Source organism: Ursus americanus, chromosome 12, assembly GCF_024610735.1.
Source record: "Ursus americanus isolate L20-20 chromosome 12, mUrsAme1.1.p, whole genome shotgun sequence".
NCBI lineage: Eukaryota > Metazoa > Chordata > Mammalia > Carnivora > Ursidae > Ursus > Ursus americanus.
The window spans coordinates 64,924,634-64,951,573 of NC_142138.1; the positions used below are offsets into that span (position 1 = coordinate 64,924,634).

The 26,940-nt window shown below is 38.1% G+C and overlaps 1 protein-coding gene across 1 annotated transcript in view; it reads right to left on the bottom strand.

Annotated features, from left to right (window-relative positions):
• Positions 1-26,940, bottom strand: part of GDAP2 (ganglioside induced differentiation associated protein 2) — a 76,023-nt gene that overhangs the window by 11,867 nt on the left and 37,216 nt on the right. The window contains exons 9-13 of the mRNA XM_045801402.2: positions 21,617-21,693; positions 20,794-20,870; positions 11,796-11,935; positions 11,056-11,110; positions 283-426 (exon numbers count right to left, since the gene is read on the bottom strand). Coding sequence (XP_045657358.1) covers positions 283-426; positions 11,056-11,110; positions 11,796-11,935; positions 20,794-20,870; positions 21,617-21,693 — 493 coding nt within the window. The remainder of the gene's footprint in view (positions 1-282; positions 427-11,055; positions 11,111-11,795; positions 11,936-20,793; positions 20,871-21,616; positions 21,694-26,940) is intronic.

Below are 26,940 nucleotides of genomic sequence, written 5' to 3' on the forward strand. Positions count from 1 at the left end.
GAGGTGGTAGAGAACAGACAATATAAGCAAGAACTGGCTTCAAACCAACAGCAGGAAAATCTCCCATTGAAAAGTTTACTGGGGAAAAGGTCCTCTCTTAGGACAAACTGTTTTCCTAGTTACTGGAAGAAAAGAATCTTAAATGGTACTATCAAGCTTACTAAAACCTGCTAATGGCATTAATATCATCTTCTACTAAAAGGATGTTGTGCCCAGCAGCAGTGCCCTCTTATAGAACAGCTAAGATACACCAGGTGAGGGAGAACTCCTGGTACTTCTTACCCTGGCATCATATTCAAGGACAAAAGGAGGAAAGTCAATCTGTTCTGGTGATATGGCAGAGAATAGCTGGTGGAGGCTGTCCACATGGTGGATTTTGTCCTTCAGTCCTGAGACAGAAAAGGTGGTAAAAAACCATGTTGATACCTGATTAATAGAAGAGAAAAGCACTTTAAGCCAGTGACCAAAGTTAGAAATACAAACATGATTCTGAAAATTTATACTAGATAGAAACTATATTTCAAAATTGAAATCAATGTCAGAAAAAGCATATAATAAGTAATGTTTTTCAAAGTGAGGGTTGTAGTTCATCAGTGAATTATGCAGTCAGTTTAATGGATTATGAACAGCAGTAAAAACAACAATAAAAAGGAACCACACTAGAGTAACAATTACTGGGGAAGGTGGTAAGGGTGAGCAAAGTGTTTCATGAAGCTTTTGTTTCTGTGTAGGTGTCTGTACGCTCCTATGTGTGTAATATGTTGTCATGTAAGAGTTGCTTTTTACTGTGCGTTGTGGGCAAAATCCCCTGCATTATTTGGTAGAATAATCAATTCATTGGTACTCTGAAAATGGTTAACATCTCCAAATTCACAAACACTTTTCATTTTTTCAAATGAGACTGAAAAGAAAGGTCTGACAATATTTGATACATTTATTTTTCAGCTGACATTTGGCACGTGGCCTCTTTCTTAATCAATCAATGCAAATCTTCTGGGGCTATACAGCCACCTTTGCTCATTTCACTTTACAACATGTAATCCCTCTATAAAAGCTAGTCTGCAAAATTTGTTGGCTCCAAAAACAGAAAAAAAAAATCTTAATAGCAAACAATACTGACATAAACTAGGCAACAGCTAGAACTCACAAATTATTGTTCATCTATCTAAACTGCCAACCAAACTAGTCATATTACTAATGGCTTACACAATGGTTCTATGAGGTAGATACAGTGTTGTTGCTCTCCCCATTTTATTTACGGAGGGAAACATGTGCATATGAACACGGGCACTGGGATAGTACAAGTGTATAACGGGGTATATTATATATACACGACACTCTGGGCATCTGCCACTGATGCCAATCTTATCACCTTTTCCAGGTGCTGTCCCAAACCTTTCACATATTCCATGCCCCTAATATGACATATTTTCTTCGTACCTCCTTATGAGAAAGGGCATGAAATAACAGAGACAACACCGTACTAACTTATCAGGATCCTGTCCACATCTGCATTTGGTAGAGACCCACTTCCATCATTATTTCTCCCTTACAGCGCCAGATTATCTCTTCTATTGAGTTCTTAATACCTGAAATTTCCATTGCATTTAGAGCACTTATTCCTTCTTCTTAGTATTTCAGTTTCTTATGTCCATTTCTATAATCTCCCTAGGACTTGGCAGACAATCATAGAATAACAGTCTAAAGTTTTATAAGATACAGACAGAACCATCATTCTGAAAGTATTTGATAAAGAATGAGTAAATAAAAATAGGACTTATTTTACAATGATTTTTATAGCCTGAGTCACTATTTTGGCTACACTACCAATGACTGGCATAAGGCCTCAAATATTAACATTACCCTCTGTACCCTCTCCCCTCTCATCTTATCAAGTTTATTTGGAGGGGGGTGATGGAAAGGAGGGAAGGCACCTGGCCTTGCTAGAACCATGTGGGTTAATTTAAATAAAATTAAACAGTCACTTACTTACATACCCCGAATCAGCTAACATCAGTTTCTTTAAAGTGCACACCGTTACATGCCTAATTAATATAAACTTCTGCAAACTAGATTAGTGACACTTCCAGATTAGGAGCTCTACAACCAGCCACAGGGGTAGCTAATAAACCAGTAAGAGCTATGGAGAGGTCACAGACATTTTACAGATTCCAGAAGGAGCTTAAGGAAATAGGAAGATTGTAGAGTCTGAACAGAGAAGCACCCAAACGCTATGTTAAGAGGTTAAATGTGTGTAAGGGGTTAAACATCTACTGGTCATCTGTGTATTAAGCACTGAGTTGTAGGTGATACAGAATAACAATGATAGAGCCATTCCTCTTAAGGGGGCTTGGATTCTAGTAGAGGAGCTAGGTTAGAAGCATAAGCATAACAACTACCTAAGGCAAAATGTATTAAATGCAATGAATGGCCCACAGAAACATGTGAATACCTACATACACAAGGAGCCCCTGCTACATGGAAAAAGGGAGAAAAATACAAAACTATAAGGGCCTAAGCAGAAAACTCCTGTGCCTTCGTTCTTGTTCCTCAAAAGCTTTTTACATGCTGCTTTTGTATGCCTGGCAATTGTTTTTCAGAGCTCAGATCAAATTCACCCCAGTTAGGAGGTCTTCTTTGATCACCCTCCACCCAAAATTGGAAAGAAGCTTCTAAATGTTCCAACAGTTTGTTTACTCATGTTATTGCATAATTAGCATTCTGTATTGTATTATCTGATTCTCTAAATAGACTGTAAACTCCCCAATGCAGGGAATGTCTTATTCAATACCATATTCAGTGTGTAATTAAAGCCCAACAAGAAAAGAAAGGAATTTAATGTGCTGGAAGAATAAACAAGTGGAGGAGTGAGAGTTTCTCAGTGTATTGTTTTAATACTGTTTAGGAATGGTTTAATATTTTTTCATTCTACAATAAAAACACATTGCACTTCAATCTGCGCCTCAGTTTCCTCCTCTATAAAATGAGCAAGTTAGACTTAAATGATCTTTAAGGTCTCTCTCAATTGTATAGTTCTATAAAAGGACTCTCGCATATGCCACACCATAAGGACATGGTGGGGTGGCGGTGGTAAACTCAAAGAGAAGGCTGGGTTGGGGAGACTAGGTAGTGACCTCAGGCATACAATCTGCGAAAGAGAAACACATTTCTCTGTCCCATTTTCTGCCATTACCACCTTCACATCCTCCAGTTACTGGCAAGAGAAAATTACTCAAAGTAGACAGAAGGAGAAACCCAGTTAGAAGGTTTCTGTTCAGGGACACTCAAGAGCACTGTCTTTGCTTTTTAAAATTTTAGTTTTACATAGCTTAGCTTTTAATTTTCAATTACTTATAAGTCATAAAGATACATTTACGTAAACTTGCATTACTTAGTATCTACTATTTTAATAAACTGATGAAAATTTAAAATTTGAAAAAGGACTGCTGTGATATTATACAAATGCTGGAAATTCTTTCACCCAATTATTCACAAATGCAAAGCCAAGAGCACAGGATCACAAAACAATATAAAGTAGAAAAAGGCTGTTCACACACGTGTGCACTAAAATAATCTACTGGAGCCAGAATCAAGAGTGGGTCTAAATTCCGTTAGTTTGCCTTGTATTAGTAAACTTCAAAGAAAAAGAGTAGTGATTTATATAAGCAGTCAATTTATTACCACTTTGGGTGGAGTGCCCTGGAAAAGATCTGACGAGTACTGAAATCAGAACAGTGTGATTCAATTGTTTTATTATCCCTTGATTTCATCTCATTATTTTATAATTACGAACACCCCACTTAGAGTTTTTGACTTAGTATAAAATAATGGTGGATTTCATTACACATGGGTTTTATTCTCTCAATCCTCCCTCATTTTCCCCATTCTTAAATGTTATGAAGAGGTAACATAACGCTTTTCACTTTATACATCTGGTCTTCAGCCTCTGCCAGCCTGCCACTGACTCCTATCTGAAGCAATTCCAATGTGTGACAGCCAAGGCTAGTGGCTCTAACACTGAAATTTCTGGTAATGTGCTTCCATCAATGTCACAGGGTGGATAGCTATTTATAGACTCTCTACTGTGGAGGAGGAGAGATTAAAGTCATATCTTAGCAAACAGTGGTTACACAGTGTTATAAGTCTGGTACAAAGGAACACTATTCTGATAAATCTGAATTTGTAACAGAAGTAAAGAAAATTATGAAAATGTTCAAATATTCACAAAGTTAAAAGAATTTTTTACAGTAAACACCAGTATAGCCAATCACTCACATTTTCCTTACGTTTTCTTTAACACATATCTACCCATCCCTCTATCCATCTGTTGGTCCATCTTACTTTTTTGCTGCATTTCCAAGTAAACTGCAGACATCAGTAAGCTGTCCCCAAATACAGCATTCATATCTCTAACTAGAGTTCAAAGTTTGTTCAGTTTCTTTGCTATAAAATTTACATTTGATGAAGCGCACAGATTTTAAGTGTACTTTGCTGTTTAGGCAAATACATATTATGTATATAAAACTCCTACTCAGATATAAAACATTTTCGTCACCCCAGAAATTTTCCTCATGCTCCTCTTTCTTTATGGCCCCCTCCACAGAGGCAAATGATGTTTTGATTTTTTTCTACCATGGATTAGTTTTGTCTGCTCTAGAATTTCATATAAATGGAATCATATAGCATAATTTTTATGTAAGGGTTCTTTCACTCAGCTTAATGTTTTTAAGATTCTTGTATGCGGTTTTGTATATCAGTAGTGTGTTCTCTTTCATTGCCAAGAAACAGTCCATTATAAGAACATGCTAGAGCTTAATTATTCATAACACTATTGATGGGCATCTGGGCTGTGTCCAGTCTTTGGCTGCTATGACTAAAGCTGCTATGAACATTCCTACAGAAGTCTTTTTTGGCACATACATTTTCTTTTTTTTCTTTTTTAAAAGATTTTATTTATTTATCTGACAGAGAGAGAGACGGCCAGCGAGAGAGGGAACACAGGCAGGGGGAGTGGGAGAGGAAGAAGCAGGCTCCCAGCAGAGCAGCCTGATGTGGGGCTCGATCCTAAGACCCTGGGATCACGCCCCGAGCCAAAGGCAGACGCTTAACGACTGAGCCACCCAGGCGCCCCTGGCACATACATTTTCATTTCATGTGGGTAAATACTTAGCAGTGGTGCTGATGGGTCACAGATGAGGTATATATTCAGTATATAAGAGATTTTCATAACTTTTTTCAAAGTAGCTGCACAATTTCCAATTCCTACTTATGATGTAGGAGAATTCCAGTTGCTTCATATCATTGGCAATATTTGGCATCGTCAGTCTTTTAAATTTTGGCTATTCTGGTGGCAGTGTAGTGGTCTCTCACTGCAGTTTTTTTAAAAATGTATCTTTTAAGTAAGATATAATTGATATACAATAAGCTGCACATAATTGAAGTATACAATTTGTTAAGTTTTGATATATGTATACACCCATGAAACCATCATCATAATCAAGAAAAAGAACATAGCCATCACTCTCAAAGGTTCTCAGGGTCCTTGGGTCCTTTGTAATTCCTCCCTCCCACCCCTCCTTCCTGTCTACAGGTAATCACTGCTCTGCTTTCTGTAATTACACATTAGTTTGTATGCCCTAGAATTTTACATGAATGAAATCACACAGTGTGTTATATTGTCTGGCTTCTTTTACTCAGCATAATTATTTTGAGATTCATTTGTGTTGCTGCATGTTGCTGCAAGTTCATAATTTTTTATTACTGAATAGTATTCTATTGTAGGGATATACCACCGTTTGGTTATCAGTTCTCCCAGTGATGGGCATGCGGGTTATTTCCAGTTTGGGGCTATAACAAATAAAGGGCCTATGAGCATTTGTGTACAAATCTTTGTATGGATATGTTTTCATTTGTCTCAGGTAAATACTAGGTAGGAGTGGAATGGCTGGATCACATGGTAGGTATACATTTAATTCGTTAAATAAACTGCTTTAAATTCTTTAAAGAAACTGCTAACGTTTCTGTAACATTTTATATTCAGATAAGCACTGAAGGGGAATACCTGTTCTTCCACATTCTCACCAACATTTGGTATGGGCAGTCTTTTAGCCATTCTAACAGGAGTGCAATGATATCTCATTTTGATTTAATTTGCACTTTCCTAATGACTAATTAGGTTAAACATTTTTTTATGTGCTTATCTGACATTTATATATTTTCTTTGGGGAAATGTTTGCACAAATCTTCTGCCCATTTCTAAATTGAGTTGTTTCCTTATTAGTGATTTTTGAGGTTTACTTATTCTAAAGAGAAATCCTTTATCAGATAAAATGTTCTATTTACAAAGATTTTCTCTCAGGCTGTGGCTTGTCTTTTTACTCTCTTAACTATCTTTAAAAAGGCAGAAGTTTTTAATTTTGATGAAGTCCAATTTCTCTTATGGATTGTGCTTTGGTGTTGTATCTAAGAAATCTTTGCTTTACTCAAGGTCACAAAGCTTTCTCTATTTTCTTTTTGGAAGTTTAATAGTTTTACATTTTACAATTTAGGTCTTTGATCCATTTCCAGTTAATTTTTGTATGTGATAGAAGACACAGATCACAGTTCATTTTTTTTTTTTTTGCATATGGATATCTAATTGTTCCAGTACCATTTATTGAACAGACTCTCCTTTTCCCACTGATCTGACTTTGCACTCTTCTCAAACACCAGTTATCTATATACACATGAGTCTATTTCTGGGTTCTCCATTCTGTTCCACCAATCTATACATCTATCTTTATGCCAATACCTCACATTGTCTTGAGGACCGCAGGTTTAGAATAAGCTTTGAAAGTGGGGAGTGTCAGTTCTCCAACTTTGGTTTTCTTGAAAGATCGTTTTGGCTATTTAAATTCTTTGCATTTTTTATTGGTCAATTTCTACAAAAGAAGCTTGCTGAATTTTTGGTTGGCATTGAATCAACATATTTAGCAAGCACTGAGAATTTCACAATATTAAGTCTTCTAGTCCACAAATACAGTAGATATCTTCCTATACTTAGGTCTCCTTTAATTTCTCTCATGAATGTTTTGCAATGTACCTAACTTGTACAGGGCATAGGTCTTTCACATCTTTTGTCACATTTATCCTTAAGTATTTAATATATTTTGATGCTAACGTAAATAATATTACTTTTTAAATTTCAGTTGAATTGTTTGTTGCTAATATATACAACTGATTTTTAAATATTGATGTTAAACCCTGAAGCCTTGATGAAACTTACTCATTAATTCTACTAGTTTTGCTGAGGATACCACAGAGTTTTCTACATAGATGCTCATGTCATCTGTGAATAAAGACAGTATTATTTATTCCCCTCTAAATCTAGAGGCATTTTATTTCTTTTTCTTGCCATATTACACTGGTTAGAACCGCTGGTACAATACTGAATAGAAGTGGGGAGAGCAGACATTCTTGCAAAGACATGCTAAAAACCAAGCTCATCCTTCTGTTTATCTCCATTAAAGAAAAAAATTCAGTAGCTACTGGATGAACAAAATATAAATGGATGATGAGATGTGGGGAAATAGTCAAGCAGTATCTTTAAGTGCTACAGAAAGAAAAAAATCAGCCACCCACTGAGCATAACAAAATAGTGGAAAAGTTGATAATAGACATTATCTGATAAGACCATGTAATCAGAACTTAACAGAGTACGAAAAGTCCTTCACTTAACGGACTGTTCCACTGTACTTTACTTATTTATTTTTTAAAGCCTGGCTAGTGTTCTCATAAGCATTTAATTAGCACTTACTAAGCTATTCTAACACTGAGGGACCAAAAGGAAATTTGCAACTTTTAAAAGAATTACTTAAAATATTTCATGCAAATTTTAAAGATAGTATTTGGGTGAGAAAGTCAACAATTTTGTAAACAATGAGAAATCCCAAAGTGAAAACCATTCTCTCAATAAAATCTTCACTCATCTATTAATTATGAAGTGTAATGAGGACTTTTCATTACTTATATTTAATTTCTCCACAGTGCTTTAAAATAATGACTACTTCTACCGTCTTTGATGCTTTTCCTGTCCACTGGCTCCACTAGCCTGTCCACTAGCATTAGTCAATCTTGGCTCGCCTGCTGATTTTTAGATTACTTTTCCTTGATCCCAGGGTTCTGTCCTTAGCTGTCCTCTTTGTGACTTAATTCATTAACATATTTAAAGAGTTAAAGCTTTATTTACTTGATGGGGACTCTCAAATTTATATCCCAATCCATGATCCCCTTTATCTGATGACACCTGGGAGTCATGGATGACACAGCCCTTTCTCTCAACCCTACTCATCTAATAAATAACTAAATCCTGGGCTTTATGCTGAAATACGTCCTTTTTTCTCCAAACCCCACTGAAATAATCAGCTTTTGTTGTTGTTTTTTGTTTTTGCCTAAACCCAAGGTTGGCCAACTTTGCAAAAGACCCTCTAGTAAATATTTTAGGCTTCATATATTAACATTATAAGAAAATGTCATTAGGCAGGCCTGAAGGAACACTGCTACACCAGAGACAGGACAATATGGACACTGACTAGGAGGTAGCTATGTCCTTTCAGATAAAAGATGGTGGTGGCATGAACTAAAGTAGAGGCAGTGGGACTAATGGCACAGGCACAGACTGGGACAACAGCAAGCACACAGAACTGATGCAATATGATGTTTCCCTGGTTCCTGGCTTAGGCACCTAACAGGCAGTGGTCCCATTTACTAAGACAGGAAATATAAACAGAAGTTTGGGAGTGAGTTGGGGAGGAGGACAATGAGTAGTTTTGTTTTTAAAATGTTGAACTTCAGGGGCCTGTAAGACATCTCAGTGAAGTATCTAATCAATAGCTCAACATGCCTGTCTAAGCACAGGAATGATGATGACCATGATGACAGTGGTAACATTTATTGAGCTTTTATTATAGGTCAGGTAATGTTTTTAAGCATTTTATACATATTAACTAATTTCATCCTTCCAATAACCCTAGAAGGTGGGCACTATTATTATCCCCATTTTATAGAAGATGAAATTAACACACAGAGAGGTTCCATAACTTGCCTGAGATGATTAACTGGTAGATGGTAGAGCTTGGATTAGTAACTCATTCCGAGTCTTGGGCCCATGCTTTAAACATTAGGCTTCGCTGCCTCCCAACATGTATTTGGGAATTGAATATGATTTCGAGCGTTGCTGAAGATACAGGAATGAAAGAACATATAGAACGAAAGAAAAGAATGAAGGCTTGGGAACATTAACACTCAAAGGATGAGGAGAGAGAGGGCACAGCACAGCGGACTGAGAGAGAGCAGCTAGAAGTGGTAGAGAACTCAGCAAGGTAAGTTTCGAGGAAGCCAAGATAAAGTGTTTCAAGGAAGAAGGGACCACCTACAATTAAGGCTGCAGGGAAAACAGGATAAAGATGACCAGTGGTTTTGCTGCGAGTAGCTTTAGCTGTCAGAATGGGTTCTGAACCAGATGGGAGTAATTTAAGGTGTATTAAAAAATGCAATGAACACAGAATGTGGATCACAGTAAAAAATTTTGGTTGTTAACAGGAAGAGAGATAAGTGGAGGCTTTAGCATGTTTAAAAGTTGATGAGTTAGATCCAGAATAATGGGAGAGGAGAAAGATAAAAATTGTGGAAGAGAAAGTCCTGAGGAAATGGAAATATATTGTGTAGTTATGAGTGGAGGCTCTATAATTAAAATATTTAGATTCAAATCCAGCCTCTGCTACTTATTAGTTGCTTACCTTGGAAAAGTTATTTAATCTCTCAAAGCATCAATTTCTTTACCTATAAAATGGGCATAATACTACTATCTCCTTCATAGATATAAGGCTTAAACAAGATAATGCATGGGAAAAGCTGGAATATAGTAAGTGCTTAGAAAACATTAACTGTAATTACAATGGGATCCAGACCACAGGTAGAGGAGCTGTTCTTCATTAAAAAGTAACACATTTTTTTTATGACAGAAAAGGAGACAATGACAGAAACAGATGGCAGAAAGTCTGGGGTGGGAGGGAGAAGACTGGCAACTTTTTACTGAGGTTTTCAATGTTCTTGGTTAAGAACAAGGTCAGGCTAACTGGTGGATGAGGAGCTGCTAATAGGGCTTGAGGAGAGCAGAGAACCTCACTGGTACACTGTCCAGTGAAATACTTGGGGCCCCTTAGCAGTGAAAGCTCCATGAGTCTGCTTAGAAGCCCAAAATCACACAGCTCTAAGACTTCTCCATCCATGCTCAGCAACCCAGATACAGGAATGAAGAAAGCAGAGTGATAAAATTATCTCATGATCAGGTTTTGACGGGCAAGTGTGATGAAAGAGTAAGAGATCATAGGTTATTTTAGGCATTAATAGCAGTGACTGAAGTGATAGAACATGGGTTTTAGGCTGGATAGGAAATAAAGACCAAAAAAGGATGACATTTTCAGAAAAAAGTAAAAGGATCAAAGGAATGCATGTCTTGATGATGTCAAGATGTAGGATTAGATATTAGGGATATTAAAAGAGCAAAACAGCTATATTCTAGCTCTCACAAACTTTGCAGGCTACAGTAAGGTAGAAAATTGAACAAGTAATTAGAATTAAAAACAGCATGATGATAGAGACTAAAATCTTAAGAGAGTACAATGCAGGAGTACCTACTAGTTGCAGAATTGGTAGGGGAAGGTTTCCTATGGAAAGTAATTGTTTAGCAGAAATCTGAAGGACAAACAGAAGTTAGCCATGAGCAGGGGAAGGAAAGTATATTCTGTATCAAGAACATGAGCAAAGCCCAAACAAACACAGAGTAGGAAGAGGCAAGGACCAAGGGGCTTGTATGAGTTACCTACAAAGACAATGGAGTTTACATGGGACCAAAACATTAGGACCACAACTCACTATCACTTAAAAGGAACAGTAAACAAAGAAATCAGCAGGCACAGTGGTGATAGTAAGAATCAAGATCTTGAAAAATAGCATAATATGCTGGCATGCAGTGCACTCAAAATCAAGATGTAGCTAAAAAGAAACACACCGTACCTTTGAACGAAATGTTGGATGAACAAAATAAACAGCCTTCAAATTCCTCTTGTATCTGATTCGAAATAAAAACAAGGGTCAGTATGTCATGCTATGGACATTTAACTCTTTGCTAGAGTGCAGAAATATATTCACAAAGGAAAAAAAAAATTAAAAATAGCCCTAGTTCACTTATTGAATTTTAGGTGAAATGTCAAAAAATGATTCAGAGAACATTTCATTATTTAAAGTATTTGTTTTATAGAAGATATTGTTTTTCTTGGCTGTGACAGAGCCACCTACAGGTAGAACAAAGTAAATTCATATATAACAAACATTTATTGTGTGCCATTTTTTTATATTGCACTAGAATCTCTGGGACCAGATTATGAATTAACACACTCATGGGTCACTGGGTCAAATGAAATAATATTTATATACATATTTTGAATAAGAGTAACACACCTTATTAATAGAAAGTAGTATTTTTGTTATTTTATATACAAAGATTGTTAATGATCCTAACCATTTTTCAGGATGTTTAAAAGCAGGAAAAAGTTTACATATGAATTTACTTAGATGCAAAATACGCTGGAGTTAAGGAGGGCCTCCTCATATTAAAATATCTTATCTATATATGATAAAATTCTATGTTACATGAAAGATGTTTTCGCAGAATATGCACCAATATTTGCTTATTGATTAATATTAGGAAAGAAAGAAGCTATCTCCCCTCTTCATAATTTGCAAAAATAACTAACTTGACATCAACAACATCGTAGAGTTTCTTCAGGAAGTCAGAGTCCAGGTGATTGTATTCGCTGGTCAGTGTGTGAAAATATACTAATACATACTCCTTCACAGCAATGTGATCCATTACATGGATAAAATATAACAGAGCCTAGAAGAAAAAGAGAAGTAAAAGTAAGATCATCCTGCACAGTGGTCTATTTCACAGAAGCCAAGAGCGAGGCAAAACCCAGAAGATTAGTCTAATGAGATGCCCCCAGCACTGCAGACGGACATCTCAGACTAATGAGTATCAATTCTCTTTTAAAAAGCTTCAGGAAAGTGAACCATGCCAGTGTTTAGTAATTCTCAGAAATAATACAGTAGGATCCCTTTATGCCTTGTTCTAAGTGGTGGAAGAGAACAATCAGTCTCTATCCTCTCAACTCTTCATATACTAAAAAGAGTGCTTCAGTCAGATGCCAGGTTTTCCCTCTCTAGGATATCAGTATCATTAGAAGTATCTGCTTGAACTCAGTGAAAATCTTTACAGTCTCTACTGGGATACAGACTTAGGGCTCTCACGTAACCAAGAATTACTATACAAGGACATTAAGAGTGATGCCTCCCTCCCATGGCTCACTTGGAGGGCTAATTTTCTTGGCATCTTTAATGTTGACCTGAATGAGAAAAATGAGAACAGGTTTAGTCAGTAGATGGCAATGGACTGGGCAGCACTTCTAAGGCTCTGAAAGACTCAAATTTAATGTGACCCAGATCACATTAGAGAAATATTGGAGAGATATTCCATTACAAGAAGGATGAAATTTAAGAGAAACATTAAACACAAAGCAGAGATACAATATGGGCAGGGCCAGGATGACCCAGTGGTGGAGCTATAAACAATGACATGGAGGAAGCTAAGAGTTAACAACTGAAAGATTATTATCAAACAGGCGATTTCCCAGTTCTCCTCAGGAGAGTCCTTGGCATTAACATGAGTAGACTAAGATGGATTAGTATCCAACTGCTACCAGAGCTGACAGAGGAGGGCACTAAGAAAACACAGTATCTTTCCAGTTTGTTGGTCTGGACCTTACAATGTATCTCATTATATTTTATGAAATAATATATCATGGATATCCAGAACACCAAGCAAGTGCACACCAAAATCAAATGCAGAGATTTATGTTTTTATTGGTTTCAATCACATTATTAACAATGAGAATGAATGTCATACTGATTGTTAATAATACAAATGACTATAAGTAGAAACTTACTAATGATATCATTTGCATCAGTTGAGTTTTTCCTGTGTGTGTGTGTGTGTGTGTGTGTGTGTGTGTTTATTATTTCTGCTTTTACCAGATTGCTTCTGGTCCTCTTTCTATCTACTCCCTACTCCCTCCCCAGAGCAATTAAGATACTCATTTTCAGCTTTAATTCCCCATCTTAAACTTAAATTTTTTTTGCTATAAGGAAATATAGCCATATGACAGAAAAATGTAGAAAACAAATTCTCCCTAAAACTGTGAAATCCATTTTAAATTTTTACATTTTGAGTTTTTACCTTTATGCTTAAAACAAAACAAGTTAAGATCAGTCTATAGGCAACTTAATGTATCACTTTTTCTCCTACTGATATTATATTATAAAGATTTCTCTATAGTACTTGCCTTTAGAAACAAAATTTTTAAGGGTCACAAAACATTCCTTTTCTGGATACACCATAATTACCTGTTAGGAATTTAAGTTCCAATTCCGTGCTACAAATAAGCCTATGGTAACATGCCAGGTCCAATACTTCCACAATTTTTTTTTTTACCTAAACACCAGTGACCAGGAAACTAAGGGCTTAGCCAGAAGCAATTACCTGCTTTTGTGTAACTGTGTTTTACCTTAAAAAATGGGTGCAATTTTTACATTTTTAAGCACATAATTTGTTACTATGTTAAGAACGATTTATTAAAGTGATTCTCCTCTCTTGCAGTCAGTTTCTAATAAAACTATGTTCCAGGACAATTTGCATATTTATTTTGTAGATTCAATAGTCCCTTGCCCAAGTATTCCGATTTAGGCAGTTTCTGGGTCGATACTACTTCCATACTTCAGATTATTTCCTTAATACAAATTCTCAGGAACAGAGTTCCAGGGTCAACGGACGTGACCACGTTTATCATTTTAATTCATCTTTGATGACAATGATTATTATTTAAAAGTTCTGGCTAGTTTTGAAAGTGACAAAAGGTATGTCATTCGCTTTTTTTTTTGGATTACTAATCATTTCTAAAAGAAGAATCAGGGAGGAGTTAAGATGGCGGAGGAGTAGGAGACACCGTTTTCAGCTGGTCCTCCGAGTCGAGCTGGATAGGTACCAGACCAGCCTAAACAACCACGGAACCAGCCTGAGACGCAGGAAGACGCATCTGGATCTCTACAAATGAACATCTCCAGCGCTGAGTATTGAGGTACGAAGCGGGGAGCCATGAAACTGTGCACAGATATCGGAAGATAAACGGAAGGGGGAGGGAGCCGCCGTGTTCGGGCGCTGGGAAGCGGTAGCCACTTGCACGGGAGAGCGGGCAGGGCTCGCGGACGGCACCCGCAAAACAGCAGACTGAGACCGTGAGCCGGGTGCGCGCGCCACCAGGCATCTCGCGGAACACCGGAATCCCGGTGCGCTCACTGGATCCAGGCTGAGACCGGGAGATCCGGGAGCGTGCGGGGCGGCTGGCGGCTGGCGGCATTAGAAACACAAAGGACAGAGACACGCCGGCCCTGGAAGTGAGGGCTGGGACGCCAGGTGTGGGGCGCACATCCCGGGACGCTGCAGGGTTGAGCAGCACCAACAGAAACAGAGTTAAAGTGGCCAGAACATTAGTAGAGAACGGGCCGCAATCCCTCTGTTCTGTGACAGAGGCTGAAATTTGGCCGCTGCTGCTCTGACTCTCAGAAGAGGCACAGCAAACCGCCAGGGAAAGCCGCCAGAGAACAAAAGCCTGGAAATACCGGCTCAGGGAGTGCCCATCCCCATCCCCCCTCGCAGGGGACGCCGAGACTCTACCCAAACATGGCTGCCTGAGTATCTGCGCGGCAGGCCCCTCCCCCAGAAGGCAGGCCGAAAAATCAAGAAGCCCACAACCCGGGCGCCTGGGTGGCGCAGTCATTGAGCGCCTGCCTTCGGCTTAGGGCGTGATCCCGGCGTTCCGGAAAGGAGAGCCTCATCGGGCTCCTCCGCTGGGAGCCTGCTTCTTCCTCTCCCACTCCCCTGCTTCTGTTCCCTCTCTCGCTGGTTGGCTGCCACATAAATAAATAAATAAAATCTTTAAAGAAGAAGCCCACATCCCTAAGATCCCTATAAAACAAGGGGCACGGCCTGGGACCCAGTCAATAATTTGGGCTCTGGAAACCCCGCAACCTCTCTTCATCAGAATGACAAGAAGGAGAAGCCCCCCCCCAGCAAAGAAAAGACAGTGATTCTGTGGCCTCTGCCACAGAAATAATGGATATGGATGTAACCAAATTATCAGAAATGGAATTCAGAGTAACGATGGTCAAAATGATGAGTAGAATTGAAAAAACTATTAACGAAAAGGTTACTGAGAATATAGAATCCCTAAGGACAGAAATGAGAGCGAATCTGACAGAAATTAAAAATTCTATGAGCCAAATGCAGGCAAAACTAGAGGCTCTGACGGCCAGGGTCGCAGAAGCAGAGGAACGAGTTAGTGAATTGGAGGATGGGTTAATAGAGGAAAAAATGAAAATAGAAGATGGTCTTAAAAAAATCCACGCCCACGAATGTAGGTTACGGGAGATTACTGACTCAATGAAACGATCCAATGTTAGAATCATCGGCATCCCCGAGGGGGTGGAGAAAAACAGAGGTCTAGAAGAGATATTTGAACAAATTGTAGCTGAAAACTTCCCTAATCTAGGGAGGGAAACAAACATTCGTGTCCAAGAGGCAGAGAGGACCCCTCCCAATCTCAACCACGACAAACCTACGCCACGTCACGTCATAGTGCAATTCGCAAATATTAGATGCAAGGATACAGTATTGAAAGCGGCCAGGGCAAAGAAATTTCTCACGTACCAAGGCAAAAGCATCAGAATTACGTCAGACCTGTCTACACAGACCTGGAATGAGAGAAAGGGTTGGGGGAGCATATTTAAAGCTCTTTCAGAGAAAAACATGCAGCCAAGGATCCTTTATCCAGCAAGGCTGTCATTCAGAATTGATGGAGAAATAAAGACATTTCAGAATCGCCAGTCACTAACCAATTTTGTAACCACGAAACCAGCCCTACAGGAGATATTACGGGGGGTTCTATAAAAGTAAAAAGGCCCCAAGAGTGATACAGAACAGAAAGTCACAGCCAATACAAACAAAGACTTTACTGGCAACATGGCAACATTAAAATCATATCTCTCAGTAATCAGTCTTAATGTAAATGGTTTGAACCATCCCATAAAACGCCACAGGGTTGCAGATTGGATAAAAAGAAATGACCCATCCATTTGCTGTCTACAAGAGACTCATTTCAAACCCAAAGATGCATTCAGACTGAGAGTAAGGGGATGGAGTACCATCTTTCACGCAAATGGACCTCAAAAGAAAGCTGGGGTAGCAATTCTCATATCAGATAAATTGGATTTTAAACTACAGACTATAGTTAGAGATGCAGAAGGGCACTATATTATTCTTAAGGGAAGTATTCAACAAGTGGATATGACAATTATAAATATATATGCCCCCAACAGGGGAGCAGCAAGATACACAAGCCAACTCTTAACCAGAATAAAGAGACATATAAATAAAAATACATTAATAGTAGGGGACCTCAACACTCCACTATCAGAAATAGACAGAACACCCTGGCAAAAACTAAGCAAAGAATCAAAGGCTTTGAATGCCATACTCGACGAGTTGGACCTCATAGATATATATAGAACACTACACCCCAGAAACAAAGAATACTCATTCTATTCTAATGCCCATGGAACATTCTCAAGAATAGACCATGTTCTGGGACACAAAACAGGTCTCAACCGATACCAAAAGATTGAAATTATCCCCTGCATATTCTCAGACCACAACGCTCTGAAATTGGAACTCAACCACAAGGAAAAATTTGGAAGAAACTCAAACACTTGGAGACTAAGAACCATCCTGCTCAGGAATGACTCGATAAACCAGGAAATCAAAAATCAAATTAAACAATTTATGGAGACCAATGAGAATGAAAATACAACAGTCCAAAACCTATGGGATACTGCAAAGGCAGTCCTAAGGGGGAAATACATAGCCATCCAAGCCTCACTCAAAAGAATAGAAAAATCTAAAATGCAGTTTTTATATTCTCACCTCAAGAAGCTGGAACAGCAACAGAGGGACAGGCCTAATCCACGCACGAGGAAGCAGTTGACCAAAATTAGAGCTGAAATCAATCAAGCAGAAACCAGAAGTACAGTAGAGCAGATCAACAGGACTAGAAGCTGGTTCTTTGAGAGAATCAATAAAATTGACAGACCACTGGCAAGACTTATCCAAAAGAAAAGAGAAAGGACCCAGATTATTAAAATTATGAATGAAAAAGGAGAGGTCACGACGAGCACCATTGAAATTGGAAGGATTATTAGAAATTTTTATCAACAGCTATATGCCAATAAACTAAGCAATCTGGAAGAGATGGAATCCTTCCTGGAAACCTATAAACTACCAAGATTGAAACCGGAAGAAATTGATTCCTTAAACAGGCCAATTAATTATGAAGAAATTGAGTCAGTGATAAACAACCTTCCAAATAACAAAACTCCAGGCCCGGACGGTTTTCCTGGGGAATTCTACCAAACATTCAAAGAAGAAATAATACCTATTCTCCTAAAGCTATTTCAAAAAATAGAAACAGAAGGAAAGCTACCAAACTCATTCTATGAGGCCAATATTACCTTGATCCCCAAACCAGGCAAAGACCCCATCAAAAAGGAGAATTACAGACCGATTTCCCTAATGAATATGGACGCCAAAATCCTCAACAAGATACTTGCTAATAGAATCCAACAGTACATTAAAAGGATTATCCATCACGATCAAGTGGGATTCATACCTGGGATGCAAGCGTGGTTCAATATTCGCAAATCAATCAGCGTGATACATCATATCAACAAGAAAAGACTCAGGAACCATATGATCCTCTCAATCGATGCCGAAAAAGCATTTGACAAAATACAGCATCCTTTCCTGATTAAAACCCTTCAGAGTGTAGGAATAGAAGGTACATTTCTCAATATCATAAAAGCCATCTATGAAAAGCCTACTGCAAATATTATTCTCAATGGGGAAAAGCTGGAAGCCTTTCCCTTAAGATCAGGAACTCGACAAGGATGCCCACTCTCGCCACTGTTATTCAACATAGTACTAGAAGTCCTTGCAACAGCAATCAGACGACAAAAAGGGATCAAAGGTATTCAAATTGGCAAAGAAGAAGTCAAAATGTCTCTCTTTGCAGATGACATGATACTCTATATGGAAAACCCAAAAGAAGCCACTCCCAAACTATTAGAAGTTATAGAGCAATTCAGTAACGTGGCAGGATACAAAATAAATGCTCAGAAATCAGTTGCATTTCTATACACGAATAACGAGACCGAAGAAAGAGAAATTAGGGAATCCATCCCATTTACAATAGCACCAAAAACCATACGTTACCTTGGAATTAACTTAACCAGAGACGTAAAGGACCTATATTCTAGAAACTATAAATTACTCTTAAAAGACATTGAGGAAGACATAAAAAGATGGAAAGATATTCCATGCTCATGGATCGGAAGAATTAACATAGTTAAAATGTCCATGCTACCCAGGGCAATCTACACTTTCAATGCTATCCCGATCAAAATACCAAGGACATTTTTCAAAGAACTGGAACAAACAGTCCTTAAATTTGTATGGAAACAGAAAAGGCCCCGAATCTCCAAGGAACTGTTGAAAAGGAAAAACAAAGCTGGGGGCATCACAATGCCGGATTTCGAGCTGTACTACAAAGCTGTGATCACAAAGACAGCATGGTACTGGCACAAAAACAGACACATAGACCAATGGAACAGAGTAGAGAGCCCAGAAATGGACCCTCGGCTCTTTGGGCAACTAATATTTGATAAAGCAGGAAAAAACATCCGGTGGGAAAAAGACAGTCTCTTCAATAAATGGTGCTGGGAAAATTGGACAGCTACATGCAAGAGAATGAAACTTGACCACTATCTCACACCATACACAAAAATAAACTCCAAATGGATGAAAGACCTCGATGTGAGACAGGAATCCATCAAAATTCTAGAGGAGAACATAGGCAACAACCTCTACGACATCGGCCAAAGCAACCTTTTTCATGACACATCCCCAAAGGCAAGAGAAACAAAAGATAAAATGAATTTATGGGACTTCATCAAGATTAAAAGTTTCTGCACATCCAAGGAAACAGTCAAAAAAACTAAGAGGCAGCCCACGGAATGGGAGAATATATTTGCAAATGACACTACAGATAAAGGACTGGTATCCAAGATCTACAAAGAACTTCTCAAACTCAATACACGAGAAACAAATAAACAAATCAAAAAATGGGCAGAAGATATGAACAGACACTTTTCCAATGAAGACATACAAATGGCTAACAGACACATGAAAAAATGTTCAAAATCATTAGCCATCAAGGAAATTCAAATCAAAACCACACTGAGATACCACCTTACGCCAGTTAGAATGGCAAAAATAGACAAGGCAAGAAACAACAATTGTTGGAGAGGATGTGGAGAAAGGGGATCCCTCCTACATTGTTGGTGGGAATGCAAGTTGGTACAGCCACTCTGGAAAACAGTGTGGAGGTCCCTTAAAAAGTTAAAAATTGAGCTACCCTATGATCCAGCCATTGGACTACTGGGTATTTACCCCAAAGATACAGACGTAGTGAAGAGAAGGGCCATATGCACCCCAATGTTCATAGCAGCAATGTCCACAATAGCTAAATTGTGGAAGGAGCCGAGATGCCCTTCAACAGATGACTGGATTAAGAAGTTGTGGTCCATATATACAATGCAATATTACTCAGCTATCAGAAAGAACGAGTTCTCAACATTTGCTACAACATGGACAGCACTGGAGGAGATAATGCTAAGTGAAATAAGTCAAGCAGAGAAAGACAACTATCATATGATTTCTCTCATCTATGGAACATAAGAACTAGGATGATCGGTAGGGGAAGAAAGGGATAAAGAAAGGGGGGGGTAATCAGAAGGGGGAATGAAACATGAGAGTCTATGGACTATGAGAAACAAACTGAGGACTTCAGAGGGGAGGGGGGTGGGGGAATGGGATAGACCAGTGATGGGTAGTAAGGAGGGCACGTATTGCATGGTGCACTGGGTGTTATACACAACTAATGAATCATCGAGCCTTACATCGGAAACCGGGGATGTACTGTATGGTGACTAACATAATATAATAAAAAATCATTTAAAAAAAAAATAAAAGAAGAATCATTTTCTTATTTTTTTTGCTAGTAATACCATTTTTTCTTTTATGAATCAGCTATATCTGTCCTTTGTCTCCAAATGAAGTGATCGTGGCATTATCACATCTTGGGTTAACTCTATCTCTGACTTCTCTTCAGATAGATATTCAAGAGCTGATTTTTCTTTTTTCAAGAAAAGCAGTATTTGATTGTTAGTACAATTATAACCCAGAGTGAGTCCAACCCAAAACTTGCCAGTTGCGTCATTTCTGAAACAGAGCAGGTGCATTTTTGGATCACATTATGGCATTCTAGTATTTTTTGTTTCTCCTACAGAACAAAACCAAACCCTTAACTTACTGAAATTGTATGTGCCAACATGCAGAGCCAGGCCCGCTCCTCTGCCCAGATACACATAATTCTGCCCCATCTCCTATTCTAAGATCTGATTCCAAATTCATATCCTACTAATCATAAAAATCAACATTATGTGTAAAACAGAGCCTTTTTAATGGCTTACCTTGTCCATATCTATTAACGTGACAGGAATGTTTCTTCCAACCACCACCATTACTGTGCGACCGCAGTTATCAACACCTGTGAACAGGAAACGTGATCAGTGCCCAGAGACTTTATTCCAAGACTGGACTCTGACATTATAAAAATAGTCTACACAAATATAAAAGATTGAAAATCAAGAACTTACGTTTTTTTTTAAATTTCATCTTTAGATGTCTTTCACTATGAGGAAACCAATACTTTTTTTTTTCCCCCTTCATGAGGTTTTGATGACTGCCTTTACTTTTAAGATAAGGCTTCTTACAGGTTTTAAATCAGGGATAGCCAAAGGTAAAGCTGCAGGACACAGACCTTTTTATAAACAGCTTTTTGTTTAAATTCACTACAACTTTTAATAACATTAGTGATCCAGGAAAAACTACTTGGAGCTCAACTCTGAAAATTAACAAATACTGTCTGAAAAAGAAATTTAATGTGGGAACGAGTGGAAATCAGGGAACTTTCACCATTTCCATCATATATTTATGTAAGGTTTGAATACTGTATAGCAGTGGATAACATTTTCAAAAGCAGAAAAAAAATGTTAAAAGGTAAGAAAAAGGACATTAAGAAAAAATAAAGTTGGCTCATGTAGAACTACAAGATGAAAATTTGTAGGTTGAGATGTTAGTTTTACAATCTTGATGATGAGCAAAAACTATCCCCATTAGTAATAAAACATTTTTTCATAGATAAAACGAAAAAAATCAGAGAAAAATGAAGTTTCTAACAGCATGCTAGGGAGGGTCCTTAATTAGTAAAAGTGATTATGTCCTTAAGCTCACCTGTTTGGTATAAGGCTTTTAGAGAAGCAATATCAGATAGATCCTCAGATCTTGCTTGACATAACCAGCGATTATAACTAGAGAAATAAAGGACATAATTATTATAATAACCCCCTGTAAATTAAATTTACAAATGGAATCTGTTTCTATCTTTCCCTAAAGGATGAGATTTTATTATAATGTGCAAGGAGTTAAGGAGGTCATTATATTATGCAGAATCTCTACTAAAGTGTTATTGATAAAATAAACACAAATGAGTTTACTGAGTAACTGAGAAAGGAAGGTGTTCATACTAAATGATTTAAAAAGTCACTTTATGATCAAGTGAAGACTACTCATGTAAATGGCAAAGATACCAAGTACTCAAATTAACACTGTTTTCAAATACTATTATTTTCCCTTACTAAAAAGCATGCAAATAGAGAAATCCTAAAGCAAAAGCAGTTATCTAAAATAGATGTTCACTCATCCAACAACGATTTGGTATTGAGAATCCTACAGTGAACAGACATGGTCAGTGCTCTCAAGGAGTTTACTTTTCATAAGAAAAACACCTAGGTAAGTGTTGAATATGTTAATGTGGGACCACAAAGGAACTAGGTAATTTTATGTGGTAAGTCCAGGCTTATTTAATGATTGGTTAATCAAACCAGTTGCACTGATAACGCATACAGCAGATCCTAGGGACCGCAGCTTGGCTTTAGCTAAGAGGGCATTAAAACTGGAAGAGACAATAAAGATCTCAAAGAGGGTAAATGACCTGCAAAAGGTCAAGCTAATCTTAGTTACCAGCCAATTACTGGTAGAACTGAATTTGAAGTTGTACTCAGATCTCCAGATTTCTGAAAAGGTCAGTATTTTTTCTACTATTTCATATTGCTTTCTTAAAATTCAAAGGGCCACTTATTTGCAAAGAAAGCTTTCAAGGCACTGAAATGCATGAAAAGGAACTTTGAAGCATCTAGGTCATACAGGGCAATATCCTATAACATAAGGAAAACTAAACCAGGAGAGGGAGATTTCGTTTCTAATCTTATTACTTTCTGTGCAACCATAGTAAATAAAGCTGTTTCACCTCTATGGACCTGTTTCCTCATCAGCCACGCAGTGTTTATGTAGAACACTTTTCAGCTATAAAGTACAATCACGCAGCTAAGGATATTTAACAGGAAGCCTATTACATTTGGATTATAATCAAATGATACACCTGCTAGTATCACAGAAATTGTTACTGCCTGTGAAAAAAACACCTGGTATCACACAGTTCCATAGTTTTCCTTTTTAAATTTAGAAGCTTGGGGTGCGTGGGTGGCTCAGTCTGTTAACAGTCCGACTCGTGATTTCAGCTCAAGTCATGACCTCAGGGTCATGAGATCAAGCCCCAAGTCGGGCTCTGCCCTGGATATGGAACCTACTTAAGATTCTCTCTCCCTCGCCCTTTGCACGCCCCCCCCCTTCTCTTAAAAAAAAGGGTGGGGGGAACTTGCCCACCTCTGTAAATTGAAAAGTCAAAGAGAAAACAGCTTTAAATTTTGGTTTAAGACACAATTTGCAAGTCAAGAAGACTTATGTTTACGGTAGTTCTCCTTATCGATATGCACTGTTCCATACTTTTACACGGAGTCACTTCCCTGGTTATTCACACTAAATCCCCAATTGTACTGTTTTCTAATTGTCTTATGATTAAGTCATCTTCACAACAAGACTGAATAGAATGAATCTTCAGTGTCTTACGAGCATCACAGGTCCTAGCACAAATCATGTAACAGGAATTCCATAAATGTGTTAATTTCTATACTCCATTCTTGTATTCATTAGCTCATTTTTCAAGGATATACTATGTACATGTAAGTGCCTGCATCATAGTAGGGACTCAAATCTTTGTTTAATGGAATAATAAACATGACCATTATTCAAGATATTTGGGGGGAGCATCTGAGAAAAGGTCCTTGGCTTCAAAGAGTTTAAAGCTGAACATATCAGATGGACACAAAAAGAATTAACTCTGTGGTAAGATGGAATGAAACAAGCAATCCAGCAGAGGTCTAAATATTCTATCAATATACTGAGAGGAGGACTAGCAGGGATAGGGCGGGGAATGCAGAGTGAGGGGGAGCGGAGTGGAGGCAAGGTCCAGACATGTAGAACTAACTGCTCTCCCTTCTCTACACCATAGAGATTAGCACAAGGCTTCACTCACTTACTGCCAGTGTTTACTTCTACTCTTAGACAACAAGACAGGGAATATATCTTATTTGTCTCTATATGTCCAGGCAATCTCTAGGGTTACTCCTGACATTAAGTAACAATGTGTTCAATGAACTCTGAAAAAAATTTTTTTCGAACTGGAATTCAGGTGCACAAAACAGAATTAACCTTGGTTCAAAGCACTCTCATCACCGGTACACACACCATTCTCTTTAAAAAACTGGTTATCTAGGGGCACCTGGGTGGCTCAGTCAGCTAAGCATTGGACTCTTGATTTCTACTCAGGTCATGATCTCAGGGTCAAGAGATCAAGTCCCTCATCAGGCTCTGCCCTCAGCAAGGAGTCTGCTTGAGATTCTCTCTCTCTCCTTCTCCCTCTGCCCCCCCCACCCCGCTCTTGGGTACACTCTCTCTCTTTAAAATAAATAAAAATATCTTCAAAATATTTAAAAACTGGTTATCTAGTTACTTTTAATGAAGTAATAAGTACTCTGAAACCTACTGCCCCAAACAAAAGCTAGCACCCTTGCAATAATCTACCTCTAATCATGTGGTCATTCCCCTTCAATTCTAGCCCCTGCCCCCATAACCAGTCTCTGGAATCGCCCATCCATCATTTTCTTGCTTTCCTTTTTATATCCTTTTGGTTCATCTGATGTATTCCCAAAAAGTTTTTTGGAAAAAGTTTATTATGCTATATGTAATCTTTTGGGTCTCATTTGTTTAACTTACCAGACTTCTAAGATCCATCTGTATCATTGTGTGGCAATGTTGTTCATTCACTTTGACAACCATATGATGTATTTGTACCATATGAAAACTATAGTTTTTTTCATCCACTCTCTTACTCGTGGGTACTTGGACTGTTCCCAGGTTTTTGTTCCTGTGAGCAGTGCTATGATCAACTTATTGAACATGTTCCCTGGTATATGTGTGCATGATTTCTCTTGGGTAGATACATAGAAGTTGAACTGCTAGGTTATACTTATATTCAGTTTTAGGAGATAAAGACCAGACCTCTTTTCCAAAGTGCTGTACCCATTTATACTTCTACAAGCAATGAATACGAGATCCTGTGAATCCATGTGCTCCTCAACACTTAGTATCAGCAGATGTTTAACTTTTGCCAACTGGTTTTGAAATGTTATCTCATTTCTCTGGTCATTAATGATGCTAAGATCCTGTTCAATTTTAATGGACATGTTTCCCTCTTCTGTGAGATGCCTGTTCATATTGTTTGTTTTCCATAGGGCCATTAGCTCTTTTCTCACTTATTTGTAGGAATTCTGTATATATTCTTTTTTTTTTTTTTAAGATTTTATTTATTTACTTGACAGAGCGAGAGACAAGCAGCGAGAGAGCGAACACAAGCAGGGGGAGTGGGAGAGGAAGAAGCAGGCTCCCAGTGGAGGAGCCTGATGTGGGGCTCGATCCCAGGACTCTGGGATCACGCCCTGAGCTGAAGGCAGACGCTTAATGACTGAGCCACCCAGGCGCCCCCTTTGTATATTCTTGATAGTAATCATTTGCCAGTTTTGTTTACTGTGAATACTCCCATTCTATAACTTGTTTTTCACTTTCTTTAAGATTCATTGCCCCGCTTGCCAAAGTTCTTACTTTTAATATAGTCAGAGCTATTTTTTTTCTTTTAGTCAATGCTTTTTAAGAAACCTGTCCTTTCTCCAAGGTATAAAAGATACTAGCCTACAACTTCTTCCATGGATTTTAATTAAAAAAAAATTAAGTCCTTAATCTATCTAAAATTGACTATGGTCCATGGTGTGAACTCTGAAATAGCACGAACTCTAAAATGTTTTTAACCTTGATCTGTGACTAACAACTTGAGAACCTAGAATAGATTTTGGTTGGCAAAAGCAACATCTATATGAGCATGTTCAAGGGAAGAAGGCTTATAGCTTACATGAGATTCTTAAAGGCTTTGATTCAAAAAAGGTTTAGCATCATTGCTGAGACACTGGTGCTGCTCCAGTTTCTAAGGACTGAGATGAACTCCAGGGCAGCAACTCAGGACTGCCATCTTCATCTGGTTTCTTCTTTATTCTTATTAAGTCTCCTCCATTCCCACTACAGATTATGTAAGTTTGATTTGGTTATCTAGTCAATCTTCTTTTATTTTTTTTTTTAAAGATTTTATTTATTTCTTTAACAGAGATAGAGACAGCCAGCGAGAGAGAGAACACAGCAGGGGGAGTGGGAGAGGAAGAAGCAGGCTCCTAGTGGAGGAGCCTCATGTGGGGCTCGATCCCGTAACGCCGGGATCACGCCCTGAGCTGAAGGCAGACGCTTAACCGCTGTGCCACCCAGGCGCCTCAGTCAATCTTCTTTTAAATAAGTATTTGGAAGGAGGGAATAAAAGCAAAAAAATGTTAGTTTTATCTCCTCAGCCAAAAGAGAAACAATGCTCCATTTCCCTCATCTGTTCAAAAAATGTTTTAAAATTGCCATTATATCTCTTATATATCTCTAAACTGCACCTCATTTTTTGCTGTTGTTTCTGCATTTCATTTCAATAAAGATATGAAATCTTTTATTCCAATCCAACCACCAAAACAAAAGCTAAAAAAGGAAAACATCAACTCAAAATAGTTTCTTTTCTTAGAGCGTATTCCAAATAAACAGATTTCTATTACTTGCTGGATAAACTACAGTAATCACAGGTAAACAGTTTCACACACTACGGCAAAATGGCAGCAAAGGTGGCTACTATAGGGCTTGAAGACACAAATACTGAGTCGACAGGTTCTCAACAGGTTGCAATCAACTAAGGTTGTTTGCTGTCCTCACAAAGCTAACAAAAGGCAATTTCTTCCACTTAATCAAGCACTGTCCACATGCATAGCCACAGGTTGAATGAAAATTTACTCTAAAAACCGGGGATGTACTGTATGGTGACTAACATAATGTAATAAAAAATCATTAAAAAAAAAAAAAGACTAATGACTAACCTATTTGTGTACAACCGATAGCCTGGGTTTTGGAATCAACAGAAATTTTTCCTGGCCTAAGGCAACTGCCCCACACTGGACTTAGTTAGGGCCCTTGTTATATACTTATTGCACCCTGTACTTTAACATACATTATTCATATAATGATGT